Source organism: Somniosus microcephalus, chromosome 16 (assembly GCF_052327205.1).
Source record: "Somniosus microcephalus isolate GS21.2 chromosome 16, FLI_Smic_1.0, whole genome shotgun sequence".
NCBI classification, from domain to species: Eukaryota; Metazoa; Chordata; class Chondrichthyes; order Squaliformes; family Somniosidae; genus Somniosus; species Somniosus microcephalus.
The window spans coordinates 71,244,251-71,270,394 of NC_141002.1; the positions used below are offsets into that span (position 1 = coordinate 71,244,251).

A 26,144-nucleotide genomic window follows, 5' to 3' on the forward strand; every position below is an offset into this window, starting at 1 on the left:
GGCGGACTCCGCATACGGGCAAGTGTACTCTTTTGGATTGGGTGGTTAAACAATTGGTCTGTAAATTAATAAAACTTTAATTAAATTAGAATTTGATTGTCCGGGTTGACGATGCACTCCAGTCCCCGCAGCGCCCACCGGTCGCGGAAATACTCAAGCGTGCCGGCGGACTCCGCGTACGGGCAAGTGTAACGTTCGCTGCTAAGAGCAAAATCCATTTAAATGAGCCTTGTGGTGGCGGCGGTGGTCCCTTTAAGAGCCAGGCGCTGAGACAGCCGGTCGTTGATTGGTTGAAAGTCGGCCCCGCTGTCAGTGCGCCTGCGCGTGTCGAGGGACGCTGCATTCGCCAAGGAAACGGGGAGAGAAACAGACGCAGGAAGGAGTGAGATCGGCAGGACAGAGTCATCAAACCACACACACGGATCCCGGGCAGCGGCAGCGGCAGCGGCAGTGGGGAAAATGCCCGTGCAATTCAAGGTGAGATCTCTGCTCTTTGAGTTTAAACAGTCGGATTTTACTAACACGCCCAGACGATCTGGCGGCGGGTGGTCCCGCGGCCGTGCCAGCCTCCAGGCCCGGCTCTGGCTGGCTTTTCTTTGACAAGTGATTTATTGTCGGTACAAAGAATAATCCCGACGGAGCGCAGCTTCCAAATCCTCTTGTATTTTGTTACTGCACTGCTGCAGTGTTTATTCGTGTACCAACACTCAATATGAAACAGTGTTGTTTTTGCAAAAATGCGTGAAACGAGGAACATAACTTGGTCCTGACGAAGGGTCTTCGACCTGAAACGTTGACTCTGTGTCTCTCTCCACGGATGTTGCCTGGCCTGCTGAGTTTTTCCAGCGTTTTCTGTTGTTATTTCGGATTTCCAGCATCCGCAGTATTTTGCTATCATAACTTGGTTGTTATTGAACATTAATACAACAGCAACTCTGCCAGAGGTTTGCAGACCCAATTTGGATTATTTAAGCAGGCGAGAGAAAAAAATCCAGATATTTTGTAAGGGTTTACAGATGTCAGACAACAGCCACGAAAAAGAAAGAAAATCCAGTTTTCAGTCCCCTGTTTTAAAGAAAAACACTTCCTATAATCCTGCAAAAACCATGCCTCTGCAGATGAGTATAATTATAGCTGTCCAAGATTATGTAACAAGCCCAGCAAGGATTCAATGCGAAGTACGTTACTGTTGCAACACAATACCTATATATACACACACCATCTGGCTGTACTTCCGGTCTAATGACCGTTTTAAATTAATAGTTTGGATTTGATTTTGCCTCAAAGGCGATTGTTAAAACAGATTACTCCCGAATATTTCACTTATAAATTATAGTTTAACTTTCCATTGCACCGTATGAAGTGGTTGAGCCAGTTATAAGGGACCGAATGTGGAGAGGGCACCAGATTTAAATAATATTTATTACTGACGTCTTTGAAGACAAATATAGCCCAATAAACGTTCTGTTCCTATCCTAAACGGAGATCAAGATTATGAAGGGATCAGGATGTTTTTGCACTACAGATTAAAATGGAAATTCATCTGAGCACGATTTACAGCTTGGTTTAGTGCTAGCACTGCAGACGCTCGAGTCAGAAGGCTGTGGGTTCAAACCCCACTCCAGGACTTGAAGACATAGGCCCTGAATTTGCCTTTGTAATTGACCGCAAGTTCGGGACTACGCATATGCTAAATCCCAAATTTGCAATCTGTCAAGTTCCGACTGCACATAGGCTTCGCTGCATGTTTCACCTTCTCATTCAACTCAATGTGCTGGTGAAAAGTTGGGCTAATTGTCCACCTTCTGTGCATTAATTACCCTGAAAATGTTTACATCTGGTGCACACAGGCGCAGGAGCCTATTGCACAGCGTAAGGAGGCGGGGGGATGAGAAAATTGTATTAATGTTGAGCTAGGTTTATGCTATAGCCCATAACAATGAGGCACTGGTTTGTGTCTGAGCGGATACAAACTTTGAAAGAAACTTTCATTTGTTTGAGTTTGAAAAGCCTTTTTGCTGCCCAAAAGCCTTTTGTAGTTTCGGTTTAATTATTTCCCAACTTCTGTTTAGATAGGATTTAATTCACTTTCATGATTTCCTCATGAAAACTCTTTTTTAGATTATTTAAATTAATCAAAAGTTATTTAGTCTAATAGAGGAGAAACAAATTCGATAGGACTATAAGACTGTAATTATAGGTTTATGTTGTCATGGCCCAGAATTAAAGGGTCGATGTTAATTCAACTGCATGCTTTGTATAAAAAGCATCCTAATCGAGTTTTACGGTTTTAAGGACACCTTCAGTAAAAAGTATCTCAAGACTTTTCAGTGTTTGATTGAATTCTATTAATGTTGAAATATTGGTTTGTGTATTAATAAATTACAATCATTGCAATAGTATTTAATAAAATAGCATTTTTGGCTGCTAAATTATTTTAAATGAGTTATGGGAAAATCAGCAATCTCCTCTGTTTCCTGATTGGCTAAGAGTCAGGAAGTGAAAGGAGCAGCACCCCCATGTGACCCCAGGTTCGTATACGCGCAAGGGTGTGCTCCTGGGATCCGCGGGGTGCTGCGCTGCGCACAACTCTGCAGCATTTGAAAGCAACTTCTCAAAGGGGGATTCGCAGGCGGTAAGTGCGGATTTCATTCGGATGTCGGCCGCGTAATCCTTAGCTACACCACCAACCGTGAATTCAGGGCCATAATCTGGTACTCCCGTGCAGTAATGAGGGAGTGCTGCATTGTCTGAGGTGCTGTCTTTTGGATGAGATGTTAATCTGCCTATTCTGATAGATGTAAAATTTCCCACAGCACAATTCAAAGAGCAGGGGAGTTCTCCCTAGGGTTGCCAACTGTCCCAGATTATCCGTGAGTCTCCCAGAATTGAGAATTGATCTCCTGGGCAGTGCTGCAAACAATGTGGGAGAAAATAGGGAAAATTGAGTTGATGCACAGCACTAGTGTACCAGTGAGAGATGACAAAGCTTTGACGGACAGACGCAGAGGGTAGTGCTGATTTAGTACGCATGAGTGGGCCAGTGAGCTACACCAACATGGCAGGTATCAAGCGAAATTGGAATTTAAGATAACCAAGCAGCCCGTCATTCATCGGCTGGGATCGGAGAGCGCAACACTCTAGGACAGTGGGGCATCAGAGAGAGCATCCCTCAGGGCGGGAGGGAAAGGAGAGATCATCTCTCGGGCCGGGAGAGAACGGAGAGAGCATCTCTCGGGGCGGGAGGGAAAGGAGAGATCATCTCTCGGGGCGGGAGGGAAAGCATCTCTCGGGGCGGGAGGGAAAGGAGCGATCATCTCTCGGGGCGGGAGGGAAAGGAGAGATCATCTCTCTGGGTGGGAGAGAACGGAGAGATCATCTCTGGGGGCGGTGGGGAGATTGGAGAGAGCATCTCTTTGGGGTGGTAGGGAACTATTCATGGGGCACTCTTAAAATTTCCAGTTTTTTTTTTTTTTTCCCCCCCGCCCCCTAATCCCAGTACACTTCTGCCAGTGAGTAAAAACAATCTTTATAGGCTAACTGGGAGCAAAAGTACTCCACTACAGGGGACCCAACTTTTATAAAGTAAATGCAATAATGTTTGAAAACTGTGTCGTGATCAACCCTTCAGGAATATGTCCAACCAGAGTTGGCAATCATAGTTCTCGCGTGTCCTAATCAACAAATATCTCAATCAATGCCACCAAAAACAGACTAACCAATTCTTCATCCTAGTGCTATTTGTGGGACAATGCTCTGTGCAAATTGGCTGTCACGTTTGCCTACATAACAATAGTGACTACACATTTTAAAAGTACAGGAAACTTTGTGATATTGGCACCGACGGGACCGAGCTGTTGCCGTCCCATCAAAACTGCCGGACAAACCAGCGCTAATGTTAAAACATACAGAGCTTTTGAGCTCCGTATCTAGCAACAAACCCTGTTGCTTAGCAACAGCTTCTAAACAGTCGACCGTAGCTTGCAAGCGTCTCTGTAGCTTAGCAACAGCTTCAGCTAGACCTTGCAGAGCCTGACTGGTGGAAAAAAAAGCAACGAAAAGAAAAAAAAACTTACTGAACCGACTCCTGAATTTTGCCGGTGGATCGAGCATTCCGGACAGTTAACCTCCGGATAAACCAAAGTTTCCTGTAATGTTTTGGGACACCCTGAGGATATGAAAGGTGCTAAATTCATTCTCTTTCACATCTTGTATAAATATTTGGCAGTCAGTGTTCAAGAAGAAGGTGGTTAAGGCGACATACAGAATACTTGCCTTTATTAACCGTGGCATAGAACACAAGAGCAGGGGGGCTATGCTTCAACTGTATAGAACACTAGTTAGGCCTCAGCTAGAGTACTGCGTGCAGTTCTGGTCACCACATTACAGGAAAGACGTGATTGCACTAGAGAGGGTACAGAGGAGATTTACAAGGATGTTGCCGGGAGTAGAGAATCTTAGCTATGAGGAAAGACTGGATAGGCTGGGTCTGTTTTCCTTGGAACAGAGGAGGCTGAGGGGAGACCTTATTGAGGTGTATAAAATTATGAGGGGCCTAGATAAAGTGGATAGAAAGGACCTATTTCCCTTAGCAGAAGGGTCAAAAACCAGGGGGCACAGATTTAAAGTAATTGGTGGAAGGTTTAGAGGGGATTTGAGGGGAAATTTCTTCACCCAGAGGGTTGTGGGGGTCTGGAACTCACTGCCTGAAAGGGTGGTAGAGGCAGAAACCCTAACCACATTTAAAAAGTACTTGGATGTGCACTTGGGATGCTCTAACCTGCAGGGCTACGGACCAAGAGCTGGGAAGTGGGATTAGGCTGGATAGCTCTTTGTTGGCCGACACGGACACAATGGGCTGAATTGGCCACCTTCCGTGCTGTAATGTTCTATGATTCTATGAAGACTTGCCCCTTTAAAATCTGTTTTTAGAATATGATAAGCGCTCGGTAGTTTTGGTTCTTTACGTAAGCAACTTCACTTGAGGAAAAGATTTTAGTTTTTCCAATAATTGAAGCAGAATTCCAACTTTTGCTGAATTTTGACTTTTCCGTTAAATTATATTTTGTCTACTTACTTCTTAGGGTTTAAGTGAATACAAAAGAAATTTCAAATGGAACGACTCCAAGAGATCACGCTCTTGCAGTCCCTTTTCTAAGCAGAAAGTACCATGGGCAGGTCTGCCTTCAGAACAGCTGGGTAAGCCTTTTAATATGCAAGAGATGTTTTCCAATAACTATTTTAACCCATAGCTGCTTATTTTGTAGTAGTAACCTAAATAAGTTCAAAATTGTCCATCCAAGGGTGTAATGTAGTAAAAACAGAAAATGCTGGAAACACTCAGCAGGTCAGGCAGCATCTGTGGAGAGAGGGACAGAGTTACCATTTCAGGTCAATGACCTTTAGTCAGAAAGGTGTAATGCAGTAATTCAAGTGTGATTTCTTCTCTCTCTTTACCCCTCCCTATTTTCAAAATTTATATCAATTAGACATTGGCATATGGAGAATTATATTGAAGTTTGCTGATACCAAATTAAGGGGTATGGCACACTATGAGGAAGAATGCAGGAGGGCACAGACAGGTTGTCAGAGTGGACAAATGTACGGCAGATGTAGATCATTGCAGAGAAATGTGAACTCATACATTTTGGGGGAAAAGAACAGTGACAGGAAGCATACTCTAAACTGTAAGATTCTTAACAGAGATTGGATGAACAGAGCGATCAAGGGCTGCAGATGCATTGATCTTTAAAGGTGGAAGTACAGATAGAAAGGCCTTATAAAGGGCAAATAGGATTCCCGGTTTATAGAAAGGGGTATTCAATACAAAGTAAGAGTTAGTCCAAATTGGAATATTGCATACAATTATAGGCATCCTACTATAGGAAGGATATTAAGCTATGGAAAGGGTACATTGAAGATTCATTAGAATAAGAGGTTAGTTATGAAGAAAGGCTTGAAAAATTGTTTTCCCCCCCTCCCCACTGGAACAGAGAAGGTTTATGGGGATCTAGTAGAAGTTTTCAAAATTATGAAAGGTTTTTGAAAAGGTAAATAAGGAAACAACAACAACTTCTTGCAATCATTTGGTATCTTTAATATAAATGAATGTCCCAAGGCACTTCACAGACGGGTAATCAAAAATAAACAGGTGTGGAGCCAAAGAAGGACACATTAGCAGGGGTGACCAAAAGCTTGGTGAGAGATGAGTTTTAAGAAGGGTCTTGAAGGAGAGAGAGGAGGAGAGCCAAAGGGGTTTAGGGAGGGAATTCCAGAGCTTTGGGCCTAGACAGCCTAAGACACACCAGTGGTAGGGTGAAGGAATGGGAGGATGTACAATACACCAGAGCCAAGTGAGAGAGAGTTTGGGGGTGGGGGTCAGGGGTGGGTGGGCAGGGAGGAGGACAGTTGTTAGTGCTGGAGATAGGGAGAGGATGAAGCTATGAAGGGATTTAAACACAAGGATGAGTATTTTAAATTTGAAATATACAGGAGCAAATGTAGGTCAGAGAGGACATGGGTGACGGGCAATCAGGATTTGGTGTGGGAGAGGATTCATGCAGCAGAGTTTTGGGAGTAGCTGAAGTTTATGAAGGACGGAGGATGGGTGACCGGTCAGGAGAGCATTGGAATAGTCAAGTCAGGTTGTGACAAAGGCATGACTGAGGGTTTCAGTGGCAGATCTGCTGAGATAAGGGCAGGGGTGGGCAGTGTTAGGGAAGTGGAAGTAGGTAGTCTTTGTGTTGAGAGGATAGGAGGTCAGGTGCTCAGTTTGGGATCAAATAGGGTGCTGAGTTTGTGAACAGTCTGGTTCAGCCTGGAGAGTGGGCTGGACTTGCAGGAAGGGCAGAAGACTTATGACTTTGGTCTTCGGATGTTTAGCTGGAGAAAATTACGGTTCATCCAAGACTGGATGTTAGGATGGAGATTGAAATCATTAAGGATGAGGAGTAACTCAGTGCAGAGGCCGAGAGAAGATATTTTGGGCAGAATCTCTGGGGGTAAAGATTGTTCCAGGGGTTAGTAAATCAGCAACAAAAGTACATAAACTCAGGACTCTCCCTAGAAGAAAAAGGTATGGGGGGGGAGGGAAGAGTTAAAAGCAGTTTTTGTCACAAATGGTTCTTGGAACGTGCTATGCTTTAACACGAATAGCTATTGAGGCAGAATCTATAGCATGATTTAAAATGGAATTGGTTACTATAAAAAGGATTTTAAATATATCTTTGTATTTCAGGGAATACAAGGGAACCAAATTTTATCTCAAAGAAACGAGTGGCACACTACAGACCTCAAGTTTCACAATCTTTTCACTGGGACGGGAGCAGTGATTCCGAAAGCAAATTTCATGAACCGATACCCAAAGTACCTTTAGTGAAATCACAGACTTGTGTTTTCAATAAAAGAGTGACTGAGAAGGTTCAGGAGACACGGGAAGAATGCAAAACTCCTAATGCTCCTCGAAAAGCGAAAGTTGCCAGATCACGGTCTGCAGACTGCCGTTTGCACTCAGCGTTAGACCCATCAGTGGCCAAAGACAAGCAATTGGTTACAGATGCTCAGAAAGAAAAGGAAGACAACATGTATTCTAGAAAAGAAGGCACAGATAAGGCAGTTGATAATGGCGTAAGTAGGAACGATGATTATTAAAAGGATATACTACTGGTTTTTGGTCCTCTTGTGTAGACTATATTTAATAATTGCCAAAATGAAATTTCTACACTTGCAGTCATATTCTGGTCCTTCTGAAAATTTCAAGAGCAGTGTTCAAATATTTTGAATTAATTTTTACATAAAAAAAATCAGAATTACAGGAAACTTTCGATTTACCGGCACCTAAATAACCGGAAATCTCGGTTAACGGGCAAAATTCAGGAGTAGGTTCAGGTAAGTTTTACTTCATATTACTTGCCTTCCTCGATCTGTTGCTGTGTAATTGGGTGTGGCTGCAGCTGTTGCTAAGCTACAGAGACGCTTGGAACTTGTGGCCATTGTTCTGCACCTGTTGCTAAGCAACAGGGTTTGTTGCTTTATACGGAGCTCTCAGCTCCGTATCTTTTACTATAGCTCTCGGTTATCCAGAATTTTTGATGAACCGGCACCACGTCGGTGCCGGATAAAAAAAAAAGTTTCCTGTAATACTATAATACCTTGATGGAACTTGGTTTCATTTACCAGCTTAATAAAAAGTCAAATTCTTTTAAAGCAACTGTACATCTTTATTAAAGGTGGTTAGTGGTAGATTTGCTAATATTATGATTCTTCCACCAGTTAGATGATCAGGGCAGCCATTTTGCATGTAGTCAGGTTTAGCAACCTGGCTTTACACTCCTGCCCACCATTAACCTGACCCTATTTCTCCAGCAGACACCTATTCTTGGGGTTTAAAAATGTGTTTGTCCAGAGGGAGGCAGGATGGCCAGATCGTGCTGTATGATTCTGAGTAATGGATAGCTGTAGAACACTATAGTTGTTGAGGTACCTGAAGACAATGATTGATGGGAACTGACCAAAAAAAAAATTAGCCTTACCCACAGTGGTTTGTGATTTGTTGGTACCCATAAGCTGCAAATGATATTTTAAAAAGGTACACAACTTCAATAAAGACTATTTGGTTAACTTTTTGTACATACACAATGTGATGACATAAATTGTTTTAAAATGCATCATCATACCACTAGCAAGTGATACCACATCAATGGAAATGCAAACTTGTTCTCTAGTGCCTTCCCCCCTCCAAAATGGATGGGGGGGAAAGTTTGCAAAGTACTTTTTACAGTTGCAGAACAATGGAACTGTTGCTAATTAGAAAATATATATGGCACAGTTTGACACCTGGTACACAGTTACGAGTGCCTCATGAATGATCCTGACAGTCATATTAATTGTTGACAAGTTATATGGGACTAATAATTTAATGAGTCTTTAGGAACCTGTAGACCTACTTACATACATTTTAATGTAAAAATAAAATAATATCCCTTATTTTATCTGTTCTGATAGCAGTAAGTGATAAATGGACTTGGAAATTAGAAAATTAGTGCTGTACCTCAGAGACAGAGACTACTCATTTTCTATCTTTTTGTTTGTCTTTCTATCTCTTTACCACTTACTGTGTCCTTCTCTGGTCCTTTCCCTTTTCTTTCCCATTCGGTCCCATTCTGTCCATTTCCCCCTCTTTAGCATTTTGGTATTCTTTTGCTGTATTCTTTGCTTTTTCTGATCTCTTTCTGTCTCACTACATTTCCCACTGCCAACTAGCTCCCACATAGGTGCATGTTATGACTGTCCCCATTTCACTTGGCCATTGTGGCTCTTTATCCCAATTATTGCAGGACATTTCACAGAGGGGATTTTCTCAGCATAGCTTGGTGGCTCGCTGCTGGCATCATAGCTCATGTGCCTGACAACATTCATTTGCCAAATATGCTACTTTTGTTTGTCTTCTATTCAGCTGCAAATCATGGCTCATTCATTTCTTGGTGACTACTGCTGTCATCAGCAGTGTCATTTTTAGCTTGCAGTTAAGAGTCGACAAATGTAGGAACTCCTTTCAGTTGTGGCTACACTAGGAGAACTCCCAGGTCTTGCTGCTCTTTTCCCCAGTGGCAGCTTCTGGCTAGAGAAGCATTTTCCAATTCTAAGAAAGGGAATTCCTCACCCAGGCCACACACTGTGGAAAGTCCTCTGACCCCTCTGGCATGACATGTAGGACAGAGGGGATAGGGGGTAATACTAGTTTAAAGTCAATATAATAAAGTTATATAGAAATATGTTTAAGTAATGGTGAAGACATTTTAATTTAAAGGTATGGAAAAGGAGCACTTATGTTAATGTTTGGGATAAGAAATAGAAGAGGAAAATTTTAATTCCATCAGAACACAACTTGAGGAAACAATTACCTTTAATTTACCGTCTATAGTTCTCTCTGTGCAGTGACTCGGATTTCCCATTTTTATAAGTAAAGTTTCCTATGGATTTTTTAAAATGAGAAAAATCTGCCACCAACATTAAAGATGGTCTGCTTGTAATTGATAGGTTAGGTATACACTTCGGAAAAAAGCAGGGTTGAAGACTGTACCACGAAAGAGTTTAGGGAGAAGCTCTGAGTACCAGAGACAATTCGCTTGGAAAAGTCAGGTGGACAATTCCCCATTACTGGCTGCAGAACAGGTATTGTTCATCTCGTTTTCTGTCTCATAGAGCAGTCTAGTTAGTAAATGCCCAGGTAAAGTAGCAATAACCATTCAATTAATGTACAGAGACTACCAAGAGAAAATCTAAACTGTCCTCATAATATAACCTGGTCTAAGAAATATGGCATTCAACCATCGCGCCACTCACTTCAAAATAAATGTATCTTTTATCATTTTTATGTACCCTAATTCTTGGAGGTTAATTTTACATTACACTTTTTAAGAAAAAGAGAATGGATTCCCCAATTCAGCTGGCCATGTAATTATGTCAGCTAGAGCAGCAGCTGTGATGAGGAGCTTCTATCTATAAATGTACAAAACTCAATCTGGGAAATGGGCCAGTTGGAGATGAGTGGAAATGTGCTTCTTCAGCTTGATCATCCCTGTAACATACATTATATTTGTCATATTTTTGATAGAACTGCAATATTTGTGCAAAATTAAGAAATATAGCTCCTTAAGTTGCAATAACAACTTGCATTTATTTAGCACCTTTAACATAGTAAAATATCCCAAGGTGCTTCACAGAAGTGTAATTAGACAAAAATTGACACTGAGCCAAACAAGGAGTTTTAAGAGGGCTGACAAACGCTTGGTCAAAGAGTTAAGTTTCGAGGACTGTCTTAATGGAGGAGACAAAGGTTGAGAGGCAGAGAGGTTTAGGGAGTGAATTTCAGAGTTTAATGTCTAGACGACTGAAGCCATGGTCACCAGTGGTGGGGCAAAGGAAGTGGAGGATGCGCAAGAGGCCAGAGTTGGAGGAACAAAGCATTCTTGGAGGGTTGTAGGGCTGGAGGAGGTCACAAAAGGTAGTGAGGGTCAAGGCCATGGAGGGAATTGAACCTGAGGATAAGAATTTTAAAGTTAAGGTGTTGGTGGACCAGGAGCCAATGTAGGTCAGCGAGCACCGGGGTGATCGAAGATTGTGTCTTGGTGTGGATTAGGATACGGGCAGCAGAGGTTTGGATGAGCTGAAGTTTCTGGAGGGTGGAAGATGGGAGGCCGGCCAGCCATGAGAGAATTGGAATAGTCGATTTGGGAGGTAACGAAAGCATGGGTTTCAGCAGCAGATGGGCTGAGGCAGGGGTGGAGATGGGCCGCTACAGAGGTGGAAGTATGCGGTCTTTGTGATGGAGAGGATATGGGGTTGTAAGCTCAGTTCAGGGTCAAATGGGATGCTGAGGTTGCGAATAATCTGGTTCAGCCTGAGACAGTGGCCAGGGAGGAGGATGGAATTGGTGGCGAGGCCCAAAGACAATGGAGGAGAAATTGGGTGAGTAGCGCCATCTATTAGCGCCTAAAGAGGGCAGTCAGTGGCTGTAGCGCCACTGGCCGCGCCTCCCGCGATATTCAGCGGGGGCTCTAATGGTGGCGTTAGCCTGTTGCGCTGCGCCGCCACCGATGATGTCATCGGTGTGCGCAGCGCCCCATTAGCGCCTCGATCGCGATATTTGGTAGCGAACGCCGCTGTAGCCGGTTCACGGGGCCTTGCTGTGCCGGCAGTGGCGCAAGTTAAGGTGGAGGTGCGGGGCGGCTGCCGAAAAAGGCGGCCGCCTGCCAGCACCTCCGTCCCCGGCCTCCTGACACCCCCCCCCCCCCCCCCCGCGGCATTGCCGGCTGTTTCCCGAGAGCCCGGCACTTCTCCTCGGTGCCGGGCTCTTTTGCCGGCACTCGCGATCGGGGATCGCGCTGTTGCAGGCCCCTCCCCCTTAACAATGGGAGGAAGGCCTGCAGTACCGCAGCGTGCCATGCCGCAGCGTGTGGCGCTGCGGCACGTTGCGCTGCGATATTCAGTTTCAGCGCCCTAAGAGGGACGCGGAGTGCCTCGAGCCTCGCCCCGTCTCCCTCTAGGGGCGCTGAAACTGAATTTCTGATGTTCGTTAATGCTCTGAACGCTGCGCAAAAATCAGCGCCCAGGCGAACTTGGCGCCACAACCCAATTTCTAGGCCAATATCTTTAATCTTCCCAATATTTTATTGGAAGAAATTGCGATAGTTCCACTCAGCTGAGCAACAGAGGAGGGATGTTGAAGGAGGATGGTGATATCAACCATGTCAAAGGCTGCAGAGTGGTTGAGAAGGATGAGGAGGGATAGTGCACTATGGTCACAGTCACAGAGGATGTCATTTGTGACTTTGATTAATGCCATTTCAGTGCTGTGGCAGGTGTGGAAACCTGATAGGAGGCGTTCAAACATGGAGTTGCAGGAAAGATGGGCACAGATTTCGTAGGTGCAACACATTCAATGACTCGCGAGGAAAGAAAGGTTGGCGAAAGGGCGGTAGTTTGCAAGGACAGAGGGGTCAAGGGTGGGTTTTTTGAGGAGGGGGGATGAAAATGGAAGATTTGAAAGGGAAGGGGTCAGTACCTGAGGAGAGGGAATAGTTTAAAATGTCAGCTAACATGGGGGTCAGGAAGGGAAGTTGAGTGGTCAGCAGTTTAGTGGGAATCGGGTTGAGAAAGCAGGAGCTGGGTCTCGTGGACAAGATAAGCTCGGAGAGGACATGAGGGGAGATGAGAAAGAAACTAGCTTAGGATGAAACATTGGGGGAAGCTAGGTTTGGTGGACAAGGGGAAGGGAGAGATGCCGGAGAGGCAGTTGAATGGGTGGTCTCAATTTTAGTGACAAAAGGAGCTGTTTGCACTTGTTGGAGGTGAGGGTGGAGGGTAGCAGGGGGATTAAGGAGACGGTTGGCAGTGGAGGAAAGACCTTTGCATTCCAGGTTGATCATGGAGAAGTGAGCAGTTTTGGCAGAGGAGAGCAGTGCCCAATAGTGCTTGTGCCAGTTTTAGCGATTAAATGGCTAAACCAGTTGTGTGCCATATATATTCAAGTCTGTGTCCCTTGGACTTAAGGGAGTGAACATAGGGGCCGCAACAGAGAGACTGACCAGGATGGGAGAGAGCAAGGATTTTACTGGGGACAAGGGCATCAAAAGCGGAGGTGAGGGAGTGATTGAGCAGATCTAAAGTCGTAGAAGTATCATTATGAATGGAGGGCCAAAGGCTATTCAGCTAAAAGAGTTTGAAAGTGCCGTTGAGTGACTTGGGGGGGAAGAGCTTCTTTCAGGGCCAGATGCAGAAGGAAGTGGCATTGCAAGGGGGATGGAGTGGTGAGGGATACAAGGAAGTGATCAGAGATAGCTTGGTCTGTGATTGAGACAATGAGAATAGAGAGTTCATGTGAGATGGCAAGGTCGAGGAGTTGACCATGAATATGGGTAGCAGAATTTATATGGCAGGAGAAGTTAAGGGAGGACAGTGATATCAGAGGAGAGAGGGAATGGTGAGTCGAGATGGCGGTTGAAATCACCGAGGATGAGGAGTCACTCAGTGCAGAGACTGAGGGAGGAATGGACTGAGGATATTTCGGTGAGAAGCTTGGGTGGGCGGTCGAGAACAAGGATTTTGTAGCTGCTTTGTGCCTCTGATGTTTCAGTTACATATGAGTATTTTTCCTTTAACTTATAAACAATTGTACAAATTTTAGTACACAGAAGACTAACCACCTAGAATACATTACTGGTAGTGGTGGGGGAAAGTTTTGAAAGCATCCTGGATCAAAGTCTATATATATTTAAATCCTAATTCAGGGAACTGTTACCTGAATGAACCGCTCTACATCAGCTGTTCTAGTTAGGCCAAACAAAACCAATACTTTTGATAATATTTCTGTCTCAAGTGTTTAAGTTAGCTATATCTAGGTCATATCTCGAAAACTTTAATTTATACTTTAGCAAGGGAGGGTTGTAATTTGCATTCGGAAATTTCTTAAAGTGCAGTGGTATTCCAACTTTATTATTCAGAACATTAAGAAATATTGTCCTTATCTCCAGATTATTCACACCAGAAATAAGGATCTTCCTCCATTTAAATTGGGTAAGGTGATCAGTGAAACAGAATATTCAAGTCAGTTTAAAGGTACGCAACCACCTAAAGGACCACGCTTGCGTAAAGACTTTGAAGGAAAAGAAGCTTTAGCATTTGAACGGGAAAGTTTTTCCCCACTAAAGGTAATTGGATATTGCCTGCTCAGTTTGTCTGTCTATGGTCAAGGAAAAAAAGGTCATTTATTTGTGAACCTGCTGAACATGTCTCAAAATGTCTCTTCCTCTTTATGCATTCGTCACCCTTCCCCAGCTGGAAAGGTTGCCAAGTGAATGTACTCTCGGGTCTCTGTAATTGGCTACTAGACGATTCCTTCTTTGCAATTTTATGTCTTTGTAGGGAAACAGTTTTTCTTGACAACATGATAGATCAGGAATTCACACTGTCACAAGAGATTGCACTCCCTGGTACAGCATGTTGTTCACTGTGTAGCCTAGACTAAATGTGTCACCAGAATGATCCAATTCTTTCGTATCTATTCTTAACAAGACACTCACAAATATATCAAACATATTTGAAATCTATTTTAAATATTCTTTCTTTCCATGGTTATTCATTAAACTTGCCCCAAAAATCCTGTTTTCAGCAGTTTCTCCTTTTTTCTCAAAAATTAATATTTTGTACGATAATGAAAAAATCATCATAATAAAAGGAACATAATGTTTTCTTTTTAAAGAGAAGTTGTGAAAAATCAGCTGTGAATCCTTTGTTGCCTGCCACTGACTGAGCTTTCATTTATTCAGAGTAATAATCTGAAGCCTGACCATCCTAAATCAACAGGGTCAAGCTCAAAAGACCAGCAACAGGAGACAGAGGTACAAATATTTCAAGACAAACAGCTTCTAAACCAACAGAATGCACAGAAACCCGTTTTCTCACACAAACGTCTTAAGTATGCTACTTTACATTTAAAATGCACAGTATAACTAAAGTATAATTTATCACATTCAATTGTATAAATTATAATTCACATCATTGTGTGTCTTTTCCAGAAACATGAAGTCTGAATACAAGACTAACTTTCGGTCTCCTAGTCAGTATGAGTACAGAAAAGGAGCATACCAACCTGAAGGGGTAGGTAAATAATGGATTGCAGCATTACTGTCAGTGCTTCTTTCCAACACCAGTGTGTGAAATTCATTGGAACCTTTAATAAGGTCAATTAATTTGCAAACAGCCTAACCTCTAGAATCAAACACCTCGCCACTGAGTCAGAAGGTTGTGGGTTCAAGTCCCACTCTAGGGACTCGAGTACAAAAATCTAAGCTGACACTCCAGTGTAGTGCTGAGGGAGTGCTGCACTGTCGGAGGTGCTGTCTTTCGGATGACACGTTAAACCGAGGCCCCGTCTACTCTCTCAGGTGGACGTAAAAGATCCAATGGCACTATATCAAAGAAGAGCAGGGGAGTTATCCCCGGTGTCCTGGCCAATATTTATCCCTCAATCAACATCACTAAAATCAATTATCTGGTAATTATCACATTGCTGTTTGTGGGAGTTGCTGTGTGCAAATTGGCTGTTGCATTTCCTACCATACAACAGTGACTCCACTTCCAAAGTACTTCACTGGCTGTAATGTGCTTTGGGATGTCCCGAGGTCGTGAAAGTACAAGTCTTTCCTTTAAATGAATTGATCTACTTTTGAAGATTTGAATTAATCTCTATATATTTTTTAAACTGATCTTTAGAGGGCGCTATTGCACTGTACAATTTCTCAGTCAATGCATACTGTGAATCCTTGTTGCTTCGCTACTTTCAATTTTGAACATAATGGGCCAACATTTGCGATCGGAGGCATCCCGTGGGTGGATGTCCGACCTGCAAAATTTCTACGAATGTACCTGGTGGCCTGGAAGTTACAGAGGCTTGCGATCCTGGGCCTCTCCGAGTCGGCGCGGGCAGAGCCCCATGTCCCAGGGGCACATATAGTTCGTAGGCGCCTCTGGGATCACGTGGGCTGGCCCGACCAATAAAAGAAGGGAATCCCCATTCATACTTATTGGAGTTCCGTACCTACGATGAATGGGGATCACTTAAAAAATACACCAACACATGAAATACATTTTTTTTAAACATTACATATTTAAAAATTAAAATGCCATTTAATTAAATATTTTAAACCAAATTTAATTTTTTGAAAAAAAATATGTATTTACCTTTATTGAAGAGTATTTTTAATTTATAAATAAATGAGTGATAACATTTTATTTTTCTATTTTTTAAAACTCTTATGCTGGTAAAAGCAGGCCGTATGTCTGCTTTTACCAGGCGTAAGAATTTCACAGGCATTCAACGGACGGAAGTTGGGCAAATAGCTCAACTCTCCACCCGCAGAGGACCATCTCCTGGGGATGCAGAGGATCTGTCAAGAGAATTCTTGACAGATCGCAAGTGCCGTGTTTTAGCGCATGCGCTTCGTATGCCTAAACCCAGAACTTGCGCGGCCCCTATGGGCATGTATACACCTCGTACGCACCCGTGGGGGTCGCAAAATAAGGCCCACATTGTTTTATTGGATTTTTCAAAAGCAAACCATTTTAAATTTATCTCTACCTTCTTTTTTGTAGGGTACTGAAAGCAACCTAAATTCCCCTTGGTATGCTGAGGTTAGTTGTATGATTACATTTTTTTTTAAATGCCTGTTTTTGTTTTTATTAATACATATTTAGCAAGAAAACTTTTTTTTAAAGTAGTTATAATTAGCAACTACCTTGCTATGTTATTATTGCACTTTAGTAGCAACTGCAGCTTCTGTGGATAACTGTTTCCTGTGCTTAGCGAAAACAATTTGCTCTTGTATAAGTAGATTTTAAAACGACACCATATTGAACATAACAGGAGCAGAACAATTTTAAAGCTAGAAAAAAGTGATGAAAGCTACGTAAGTTTTTCTTCTGCTCTGATGTCTCAGGTGAAAGAACTTCGAGAGAAAGCTGAAGCGTATAAGAGGAGAGCACGGGGCACTCACTTCTCCCGGGATCACCTCACCCAAATTCTGTCTGAACAAAATAAGCTCTGGGAGGTGTCCTCGACATCTGATACGGAAGAATCAGTCAGTGATAGTGTCAAAGCTCTGGACCTTGCAAGGTATAGATTACTGACCAATGATCCTGGACAAGTTCATTAAAAGTAATATTATGTACATGTCAACCAATAGATCAGCATATTTTTCAGAGTTTGTTTTTAATGTATGCTGTCACAGCAGAAAATAGTCGAAACCTTTTTGGTAACAGTGGAGTTTTTTTGCCAGCATCAAACGTGGATTAATTTTCATCCATCATTATAAGAGTCTCGCAATGCTTTCTTGTGCAACACTGCAAGAGTCTGGCTGCTTAACTTTGAAAATCTTTCAAATGTTAAATGCTCTTACTGTCCATACACAAAGAAATTGTGGATTTGTTGAATCAAACACATGCCATGAACGACATGTAAATGTTGCTACGATATCCAACTAAATGACACACAAATCATATCATAATATTGCTAGTGTATAGAGAATATTCCCTGGGCAGTGAAATATCTGTTTATATTTTTAGAGCAAGAGAAACACAGCATATTTCTAGCACAGAGAGACAAGAGATGCAATCTGACTCCGTAGCAGAAAGTACTCCATCATCACCTAAGGCCACATCAAAATACAATGATACAGGAGAGAATGGTACATCAGATGTTCCTACCTTTCCAGTCAGCAGGAAATTGGCGTGGAATGATGAGGAAGAGAAGGCATGTGGAGCAGAACTACCAGAAGGCGACCAAGACCAAAATTATGAAACTGAGAAGCAGGTGGGAGTTGAGGGAAATGCAGAAGTGGAAACAGTTGTTGAAAGGTAACCACTGGTTGATGAAAATGTGTATTAGTTGGAAGGGGGAAGCTGGAAAAAAATACTATTAAAATGATGCCTAAACTTTGGAATGAATTTGGCTAAAATATCATCCTTTTATATAGTCAAGCTCAGTTTGACTTCTTTCAAATGCCTGCAAAAGATCGTCCTTAAACTGTCATGCAAGTGATCTTTGTCTTTATCTCCCCTCTTTAGACTTATTTATACTAATTGTGGTAATTACTGTGTTGCAATTGTACTGCTAGTCATGGAATTGCATGTTCAGAGATTTTCTGCATGTACTTGGTTGAGGAGCTAATGCAAAGCTATCTGTGGGACTTTGACTGAAGATCTCAAAGTGAGAATGATCCTCATTAAGAAATTTAACATAGCTGGCACATGTGTACTAGTGCTGTTTTTAATTCACTGAGTGCTCAATATAAGTTTGGCATTCTGTATGGAAAAATTAAGGTGTTTTTCCCCCCTTGACTGCTAATTGGGGAAGCTCATCTTTGAAATTTTTTATTTTCTTTGTACACAAGTTCCTTTCTTGTCAATCAAAAGGACCTATTGTTTTAAGAACTGTATAAAGTACAATATGAACGTCATTAAATTTCTAGAGAGCCAGCCCCTGTAAACAGACGAGATATGCCAACAGTAAAGTCAGACTCCAATGGACAATCCGAGTTTGGTTCTGATGCAGGTGGGCGACTGCCTACCCCAAAGCTGAAGACAACCAGTGGAGCCCAACGAACTCATCATGATCTGACCACACCAGCTGTTGGTATGACCATTTCTTAATTTAGTACAAATAATATTTGTTTTGTTTATAACTGTAGATACTCAATTTTTTGTTACACATTTATGCATTTAGATGTGATTTCAAAAGTTGTGGAAATCTATATATGTAATAAAAGCTTTGACTAACACTCTACTAAATTAAAAAGGTAGTTTTGTATGCTATTTTGGAGCATCTCATTCTAAAATTTGCTTTAGCTTGCTCTGCTGCCTATCGTACTTTGTTCCTGCTGCCAACCCCAGCTTGTTCCTCTCTTCTGGCACCATGTTTCAACTTCTTGCTTTCTAGGCCAGAGTGGTGTTATGGGAAGTAAGCATATCCATACTGGTGAGCATTGGCTTACCACTGCTCAGTTACATGAATACGTTTCATTTTTATTAGTGGAACTCTGAATCCCCATCACCTAGAGAATCAGCAGAAATGAAAACCGCATGCGAGAAGTGGTCAGAATCAGCAGAAATGTGGGCAAGAGGGAGAGAAGTGAAGAAAGCTTGGAGATCTTTAGAAACTAGCAAGATTGCATTGGGACAGGCAATTCTAATGAAAGGCAAGGTCTTCTGAAAGATAGATGCTCCCTGGAATTCTGGGTGGGTATAAAATGTATTGTGTGTATTACCATTTCCAAAATTGTAGGTATTTTATGTAAGTGGGGGGTGGGGGGGGGGGGTTATATAAAGAACCTAAATCTTATCTACAAGCCCCAACAGACTAAGCATCTGCTAATTATTAAGTCTTAATTTTAATAATTTCTCTCCACCAGGGGGTGCTGTCTTAGTTTCTCCTTGTAAAGTCAGATCACCATCACCCCATCGTAGAAGGACCCAGCCTCCATTGGGAAAGCAATATTCACCCTATAAATATTTATCAGAATCACCAAGCAAAATACTAACAAAGGTACAGAACTTTTATATGAGGACTATCTTGGCTCCCTTTAGATTAAAAGGATCATCCTTACCAGCTCCCTTGATAGCTCAGCTGGTTAAGACAGTGAATAGCTGAATTATACAGTCCAGAGGTCCAAGGTTCAATTCTATTTGTGACCAGTCAGCTGATCTTGGATTGTGTACTAGTAGGTGAGCTTGAATTGAATTCAGTGCTCCTGGATTAGGGAAGGGTAAATTGCTAATGACTCCTGCTGGAGGTCTGCACATGTGAATAGTGGAGAGGACAGATGTGGGAGACTGCGATTCTCCTGTGCTCAAATAGCCTGCTGGAACTCCGAGTCTAAACTCACGCATGAATGACCCTTTGGGCAAGGTACTTGAGGGCACCTGGTGCCCAAGGAACTGTTTCGCAAAGTAGGGCTTCTCATTTTATTTTCTCTTTGGGGAATGGGGAATTTTCTTTTACAAAAAACCTTGCTCTAAGAGCTGAGCTTCAGACCTGCATTTTATATTTACTGTAATGTGACCTATTCAGATGTGATTTTCACATGGCTATTTCAATTTTTAAACAAAACTTTTTTTAAATGTACACTGTTATGTAATTGTGTCATTTCAAGCTCCTAATTTGAAACCTGGTAAAACAACATGAAAGTTAGGTTATTAGTAGAGTGGGGTCCCTTTTTAATATTGTTTAAAATAATGACAATTATAAATAGTTTAAATTAAAAAGTGGCACAGGAGATTCCCCATCAGTAAGTAAATATGATTTAAGAAATAAACTAAAATACACATCCTTTAAATTTGCTATCCGTTGCATCCAAAGATGCTCGTATTCTGCTGGTATCTAGCCCAAGTGACGATTCTTCTAATGCGAGTTGGGATCATGAGTACCTGCAAGCTGATGACCTGTGGACTGCATCATAGCCAAGCCCAGTTTTATTCTTTACAACGATGCGCTTTCCAGCAAGAGTTACTGGATTACAATCAGAAGTGGGAACCCCAGATGATTTCCACCCCATCCTGCTTAGCCACTAAGGCATTGCCATGCCCCAGCTGCCCAGGCTGAAGTCAGATAACTTTGCGCAGACCTGGAACCTTCCAGCCTATGTGGCTCAGCGTGACACTATTTACCCACAAAGTCACCGAGGGAAACTAGTGTATCCGATAATTCTGTGATCTTTGTTGTTGCAGCAAAATCTTTATACAACATAAGATTTGAATAGTACATCACAAAAAAAAATTGTCTTTCTGTACTACTTAGACTGAATCACTACGACAGTCCCCAGCAGCTGGTGTTAAGACTTGTGATCCTATTCCTTTGAGGGAAGAATGCGGGCCTGCAAATTTCAGTAGCCCATCTCATGTAAAGACCGTACCTTCTATTCTAGCATCATTGAAGTCTCATCCTGCTTTTGATCAGAAATCTGCTTCAGTCACTGTTTCACCATCTAAGAGCTACCCGCATCGGATACAAGGAACACTTAGACATCCAGAGTTCCAGCACAATGGTAACACGCTAAACAATTAATATTCAGGAAGACATAGACAGACTGGGGAAATGGGCAGACAGATGGCAGATTAAATTTAATGCAGAATGAGGAGAGGCAATATAAAACGAAATGGTACAATTTTAAAGGGCATGAGGGAATAGAGAGGCCTGCTGGAGGTATATGTACAGAAATCTTTGAAGGTGGCAGGACAAGTTGATGAGGCTGTTTATATAAAAAAAAAAGGGATACTGAATCCGTGGCTTTATAAATAGAGGCATAGTGTACAAAAGCAAGGAAGATACGCTAAATCTTTATAAATCACTGGTTAGGCCTCCGCTGGAGTATTGTGTCCAATTCTGGGCACCACACTTTAGGAACGATGTCAAGGCTTTGGAGAGGGTGCAGAGGAGATTTACCAGGGATGCGGGACTCCAGTTACGTAGAGAGACTAGAAAAGCTGGGGTTGTTCTCCTTAGAGAAGAGAAGGTTAAGGGGAGATTTAATAGAGGTGTTCAAAATCATGAAGGGTTTTGATAAGAGTAAATAAGGAGAAACTGTTACCACTGGCAGAAAGGTTGGTAACCAGAGGACACAGATTTAAGGTAATTGGCAAAAGAGCCAGAGGTGAGATGAGGAGAATTTTTTTATGCACCGAGTTATTATGAGCTTAATGCACAGCCTGAATGGGTAGTGGAAGCAGATTCAATAGTAACTTTCAAAGGAAATTGGATAAACACTTGAATGGGAAAAAATTGCAGGACTATGGAAAAAGAGCAGGCGAGTGGAACTAATTGGATAGCTCTTTCAAAGAGCCGGCACAGGCATGATGGGTCGAAAGGCCTCCTGTGCTGTAAGAATCGATGATTCTAAATGTCTTTGTAAACTATTGCTTACATTTTTGAACCATTTACTAGCTATCAAAACCTAATTTGTCTAATGTGCAAATTGTAAAAATAAAATTGAATTAGGGTATATAATATATTTGGGAAACAATCAATGTCTACTATGCTGGAGATGTGAAGATAGCCAAGTTGATTGAAAGATTCAACATGTGATCCTATGCTTCCCTGTGGTCAGGCTGGAATGTTCAGTTCCGTAGTATAGCACAATATAGGTAGCTGTCCAATCATTCTTACCTCTTAATGTGAAATTGTTGATACAGTGCCTGGTTCTTTTGTGACACAAGCGCTGTTCTTTTGTGAACTTTGGTAGTGAATGTGATGTGTTGGTTGCTCCTGTTGGGTGTGGTAGTGTCCACACTATGAATTGAGTAAAATTGCTCTGTATGTTCTTCTGTATGAATATATTTGTTAGGAGTTGTAAGGTTTCTAGCATTAAGAGCACTGTACTTGGAAAAAGTTACAAGAAAGTGTAGATATTTCCTCAAAGTATGCAGTATTGCTGGAGGGTTATGGGGGTTTAACAATCTGGGGAGAACTGTATTTATTATTTTTAAAGCCCAGCTGTGTATTGGGAATCAATATTAACTTCTTTTTTAACTTCACTTGAAGGCAATACTGGAGGACTAAGAACCAGTCTGCTGAGGATACAATCAACAGACGCAACTGCTGCTGATAATGGTATTTGTATGGTTTTCAACTTAAAACAAAAAAAAATGCTTGCTATAAACTGATGCCATGCTAGAACCATCTTACTGAATTCAAGTTAATTATGACTCAAAAAGCACAGCCGTAATATCATTTCAGCTATGATTCTATAAGTTGTGCTGTTGTTTAACAACGCTTATATAGAGTTGTATCTGAAGTGGTATTTGTCACTATTAACCATATTCAAAGAGCCTGGGGAGGAAGGGGAGGGAACGATTAATTACAGAAGTCAAGCTACAGGAAAGAGGAAATATTAAAGATAAGTTTATTCAATAAAGAGCAGCTCGGAAAACAAATAAAATTAGAAATAAAAAAAAACCTAGAGTAAGCTTGCAGGTTGGTGGATGATGTTTGAATGATGTAGCAAGATACTGGTTTCTTTCTTTCTGTTACATTACACCAGGGGTTTCAAAAAACCCTCACAGAAAGGTAAAACTTATTTTGATGCATAACCAAACATGATTGTCTCAGCCTGGTATCTGAGGAGAGCCAAGCCATTCAATTCAAATACAAGCATCTTGCAGGTTTTATTTGCACAATGTTGATTGGCAGCTCTTTTGGAATTTAGCATAGACATATTTAAATTGTTCCAATCATTATTGATGAGTATTTCTCAGCATGTCTTGTAAAATTGAGTGGTATGTCTGAAGCCATCAGAAAGGGATAGGCCAGAGAGAGATTCCATGGACTGTCAGCAACAAACCTCCAGTGGTTAGTTTAAAATTGCAGTTTAGTGTAGCCAACACAACTTTTTTGTGTCTTAAAAGTATGTATCTAATGTAAATCTACAGTGTGCATTTCATCTGTTCACTTTGACATTTATTGTTTACAAAATCTGTGGGGCAGTTTTTACCCCAAGTCACAATCCAGTGTTTACTGCCTTCTGAAGGTAAGGAAGATCACATGATAGTAATCTGTAATTTGGTCGTAAGCAGTAATCTGAAATACAGTGAAGAAGTTCTCTGTTTGACCACTGAGCTTTCTACAGATTATTTGGATATTAGGAAGGTAGAGGGATATTCCGAGTCACAGAGAGCGAGAGCTGTCCAATCAGAGCAATCTAGATATTTTTGTGAGCTTCAGCATCTCAGAATAAAAACCCCAAAATGTACAAGTTTGTTCACCGTCACATTTTAGCCTCACTTTTTTCCCCCACATCTGTGCATTTTTAGCTTTTATTAGGACTATTTTGAATTAGACCAGTGGAGTGGCAGTGGGATAACCCAATACCATCAGGACAAAACCTTCACTACAAGAGCTCGCCTCATGAGGAGGGCACCACAAATATAAATGGCCCACCCAAACTAAAGTATACAAAATAAAAAAGTCAATCTAAAACATTATCCGATTTCTTTAATTGATGTTACAGTTAACGTCCTGCAGTGCCCATAGGTCATGGAAGGCCTCAATTAGAACCAAAATATTCACCTATTTCTAGTCATTTCTCCTGAGGTGGTAAATACAAGGTCTTGCATCCCATCCTTTCTATTACCTTACTTCTCACATCAAGTTAAGATGTGTGATGATTAATAGTGCGGATTAATAGTGTAATGCTTAAGTACTCACTTTCCTTGACACATTTGGCTTCCAGTTAAAAGTGTTCTATTGAAAGGCTGTAATAATATATTCCAACTATGATTTTTTTTCAGTAAACTGTATTAGAAACATAGAAGATAGGAGTAGGCCATTCGGCCCTTCGAGCCTGCTCCGCCATTTAATGGAAAAAGCCAAATGTAATTCAACCCTGCCTTTTTCTCTCTTTCAGAGGATGATCGAATGTCACTGATATCTGCACGGTCAGCAGCATCCAGCTCACTTGCCTCTCAAGTTCTTGAGCGTGCTCAGAAAAGGAGAGATAATTTCTGGGGCAAGAGCCCATAAACTAAACTTTCAGTTACCTAAAAGGATGTGTAGGTTTCGTTAAGGATGTGACTTTTTTTAAACCTGAAAAATGTATCCACTTCAACTTTGAATATGAATGTTTGTTTGTGTGTTAAATGTTATATTTGTTCCCTTCTATTTGTTATTTAAAAAATGTTTGATTTAAGTTGATCCATGATTTGATGGTTGCTAATATTTTACTGTAAAATACATTTGCATAAAATACAAGCTAATTTCTACTACATAAATATGGAGAAAACATTACGAAGTATTACTGTCTAAAAATGGAATGTATACAGTAATTTTAATAAAGTATTTTTTAAAATCATGTTAACATGAAAGATGTTTGAAAATAAATCAGTAATCTTGTATTAATGGCCATCTTTATTATGTGGGAATTGGTCTTTGATGCTAGCTTGATACTACTGTTTTTGCAGTGCCACATTCTCTTCAACACTGATTTAATTCTAAAAGCGCACTATAAAACTGACAAATGTGTATTGAAGCTGAAAGCTACACCTGCAATGAGAAGAATGGAATTGAGCCTCTTGCACCAATAGTAGCATCCATCAGCTGCAGTGTTAAGGCAGCCAGTGCCAGAACCACTTGACTGCTGAGTCGGCATTGACACTTTGACAAGAGCTGATAAAGCTTTTACATCTCGGGAGCAGTTGGAGACCAGTGGACAGAACTCTTATTCATGTGCAGAGTTCTGCCTTTCCTAACTTCATTGCTGTTGAAAATGGAATTGCTAGTGCACTCCTAAGTGCAGTAAGACAAGGTACAGAACAGCTCCACTCCTACCAACAGTAACTAATGCAATCCAATGCAGAATGTGGCTGTTATACATAGTTTATATTGTAGAACCACTTTATGAAGCTGCTGCTTACTATAGAAATTGTCCTGTTGAAAGTGTTGGGTAACAGGAGCTATTTCCACTTTAAAATAACCACATCATACTTGTATAAAAATTGCCAATAGCAACTATTTATCCATGAGCCGGTACCTTTCCCAACGTTGCCACTAGACATATCTGTATTTGTATCACTGTAGTATAGCAGGAATGACCAAGCTTTTTACTTTTGCTAAGGCGTTTGGGTGCATACCATGGAGATCAGGGGAACCATATTTAAAATATTAATCGATGTTCCTATTAGTTTACATAGTATCAGCAATTTGCAACATCAGATCTTGGATAAATCCTGAATCAAAAGACCACCAATTGGGCAAGAGCACTACGAACTACCCTTTCCTGGTCCCAGAAATTCAAACAAGACAAACTAGTAAATAACATAAGCACAAATAGAACAGAATTGCTTGGGCTTTGAGGCTGTCCTTTGAACTGCCTTGTACAATAGCAAAGGTGACATTTGTGCCCATTGTAGGGGGTGGCACGTGCGCCCAGTCAGCTCTTCCCCTGACTCTCTGAGCGGTTCGAATCGCTCCCACACCCCTGGGTTCTAGACACCGGACTTAGGTACAGGCGGCGATACAGAAAATCGAGTAGACAAGTGGTTTGGTGCAAGAAAACCGCAATTTTTATTAAAGGCACAATAAAACACAATCTTACTGAGAA

The 26,144-nt window shown here is 41.6% G+C and overlaps 1 protein-coding gene across 7 annotated transcripts; it reads left to right on the forward strand.

Moving 5' to 3' along the window:
- Positions 1–446: 446 nt before the first annotated feature.
- saxo6 (stabilizer of axonemal microtubules 6) lies at positions 447–24,937 on the forward strand. 7 transcript variants are annotated; one of them, XM_086009225.1, is made up of 15 exons: positions 447–477; positions 5,085–5,199; positions 7,238–7,626; positions 10,039–10,173; positions 14,034–14,210; positions 14,829–14,977; positions 15,078–15,159; positions 16,654–16,692; positions 16,998–17,173; positions 17,623–17,913; positions 18,528–18,691; positions 19,467–19,600; positions 20,852–21,098; positions 22,592–22,660; positions 24,453–24,937. In XM_086009225.1, exons 1-15 carry the CDS (start codon positions 460–462, stop codon positions 24,566–24,568), a joined length of 2,301 nt encoding a protein of 766 aa, XP_085865351.1. In that variant the 5' UTR covers positions 447–459; the 3' UTR covers positions 24,569–24,937. The 7 variants fall into 7 exon arrangements, 6 of the variants coding, with proteins under 6 accessions (XP_085865351.1, XP_085865354.1, XP_085865352.1 ...); XR_015081400.1 differs by lacking the exon at positions 20,852–21,098 and having other exon boundaries at positions 24,453–24,554; XM_086009228.1 differs by lacking the exon at positions 19,467–19,600 and having other exon boundaries at positions 20,979–21,098.
- Positions 24,938–26,144: the final 1,207 nt, after the last annotated feature.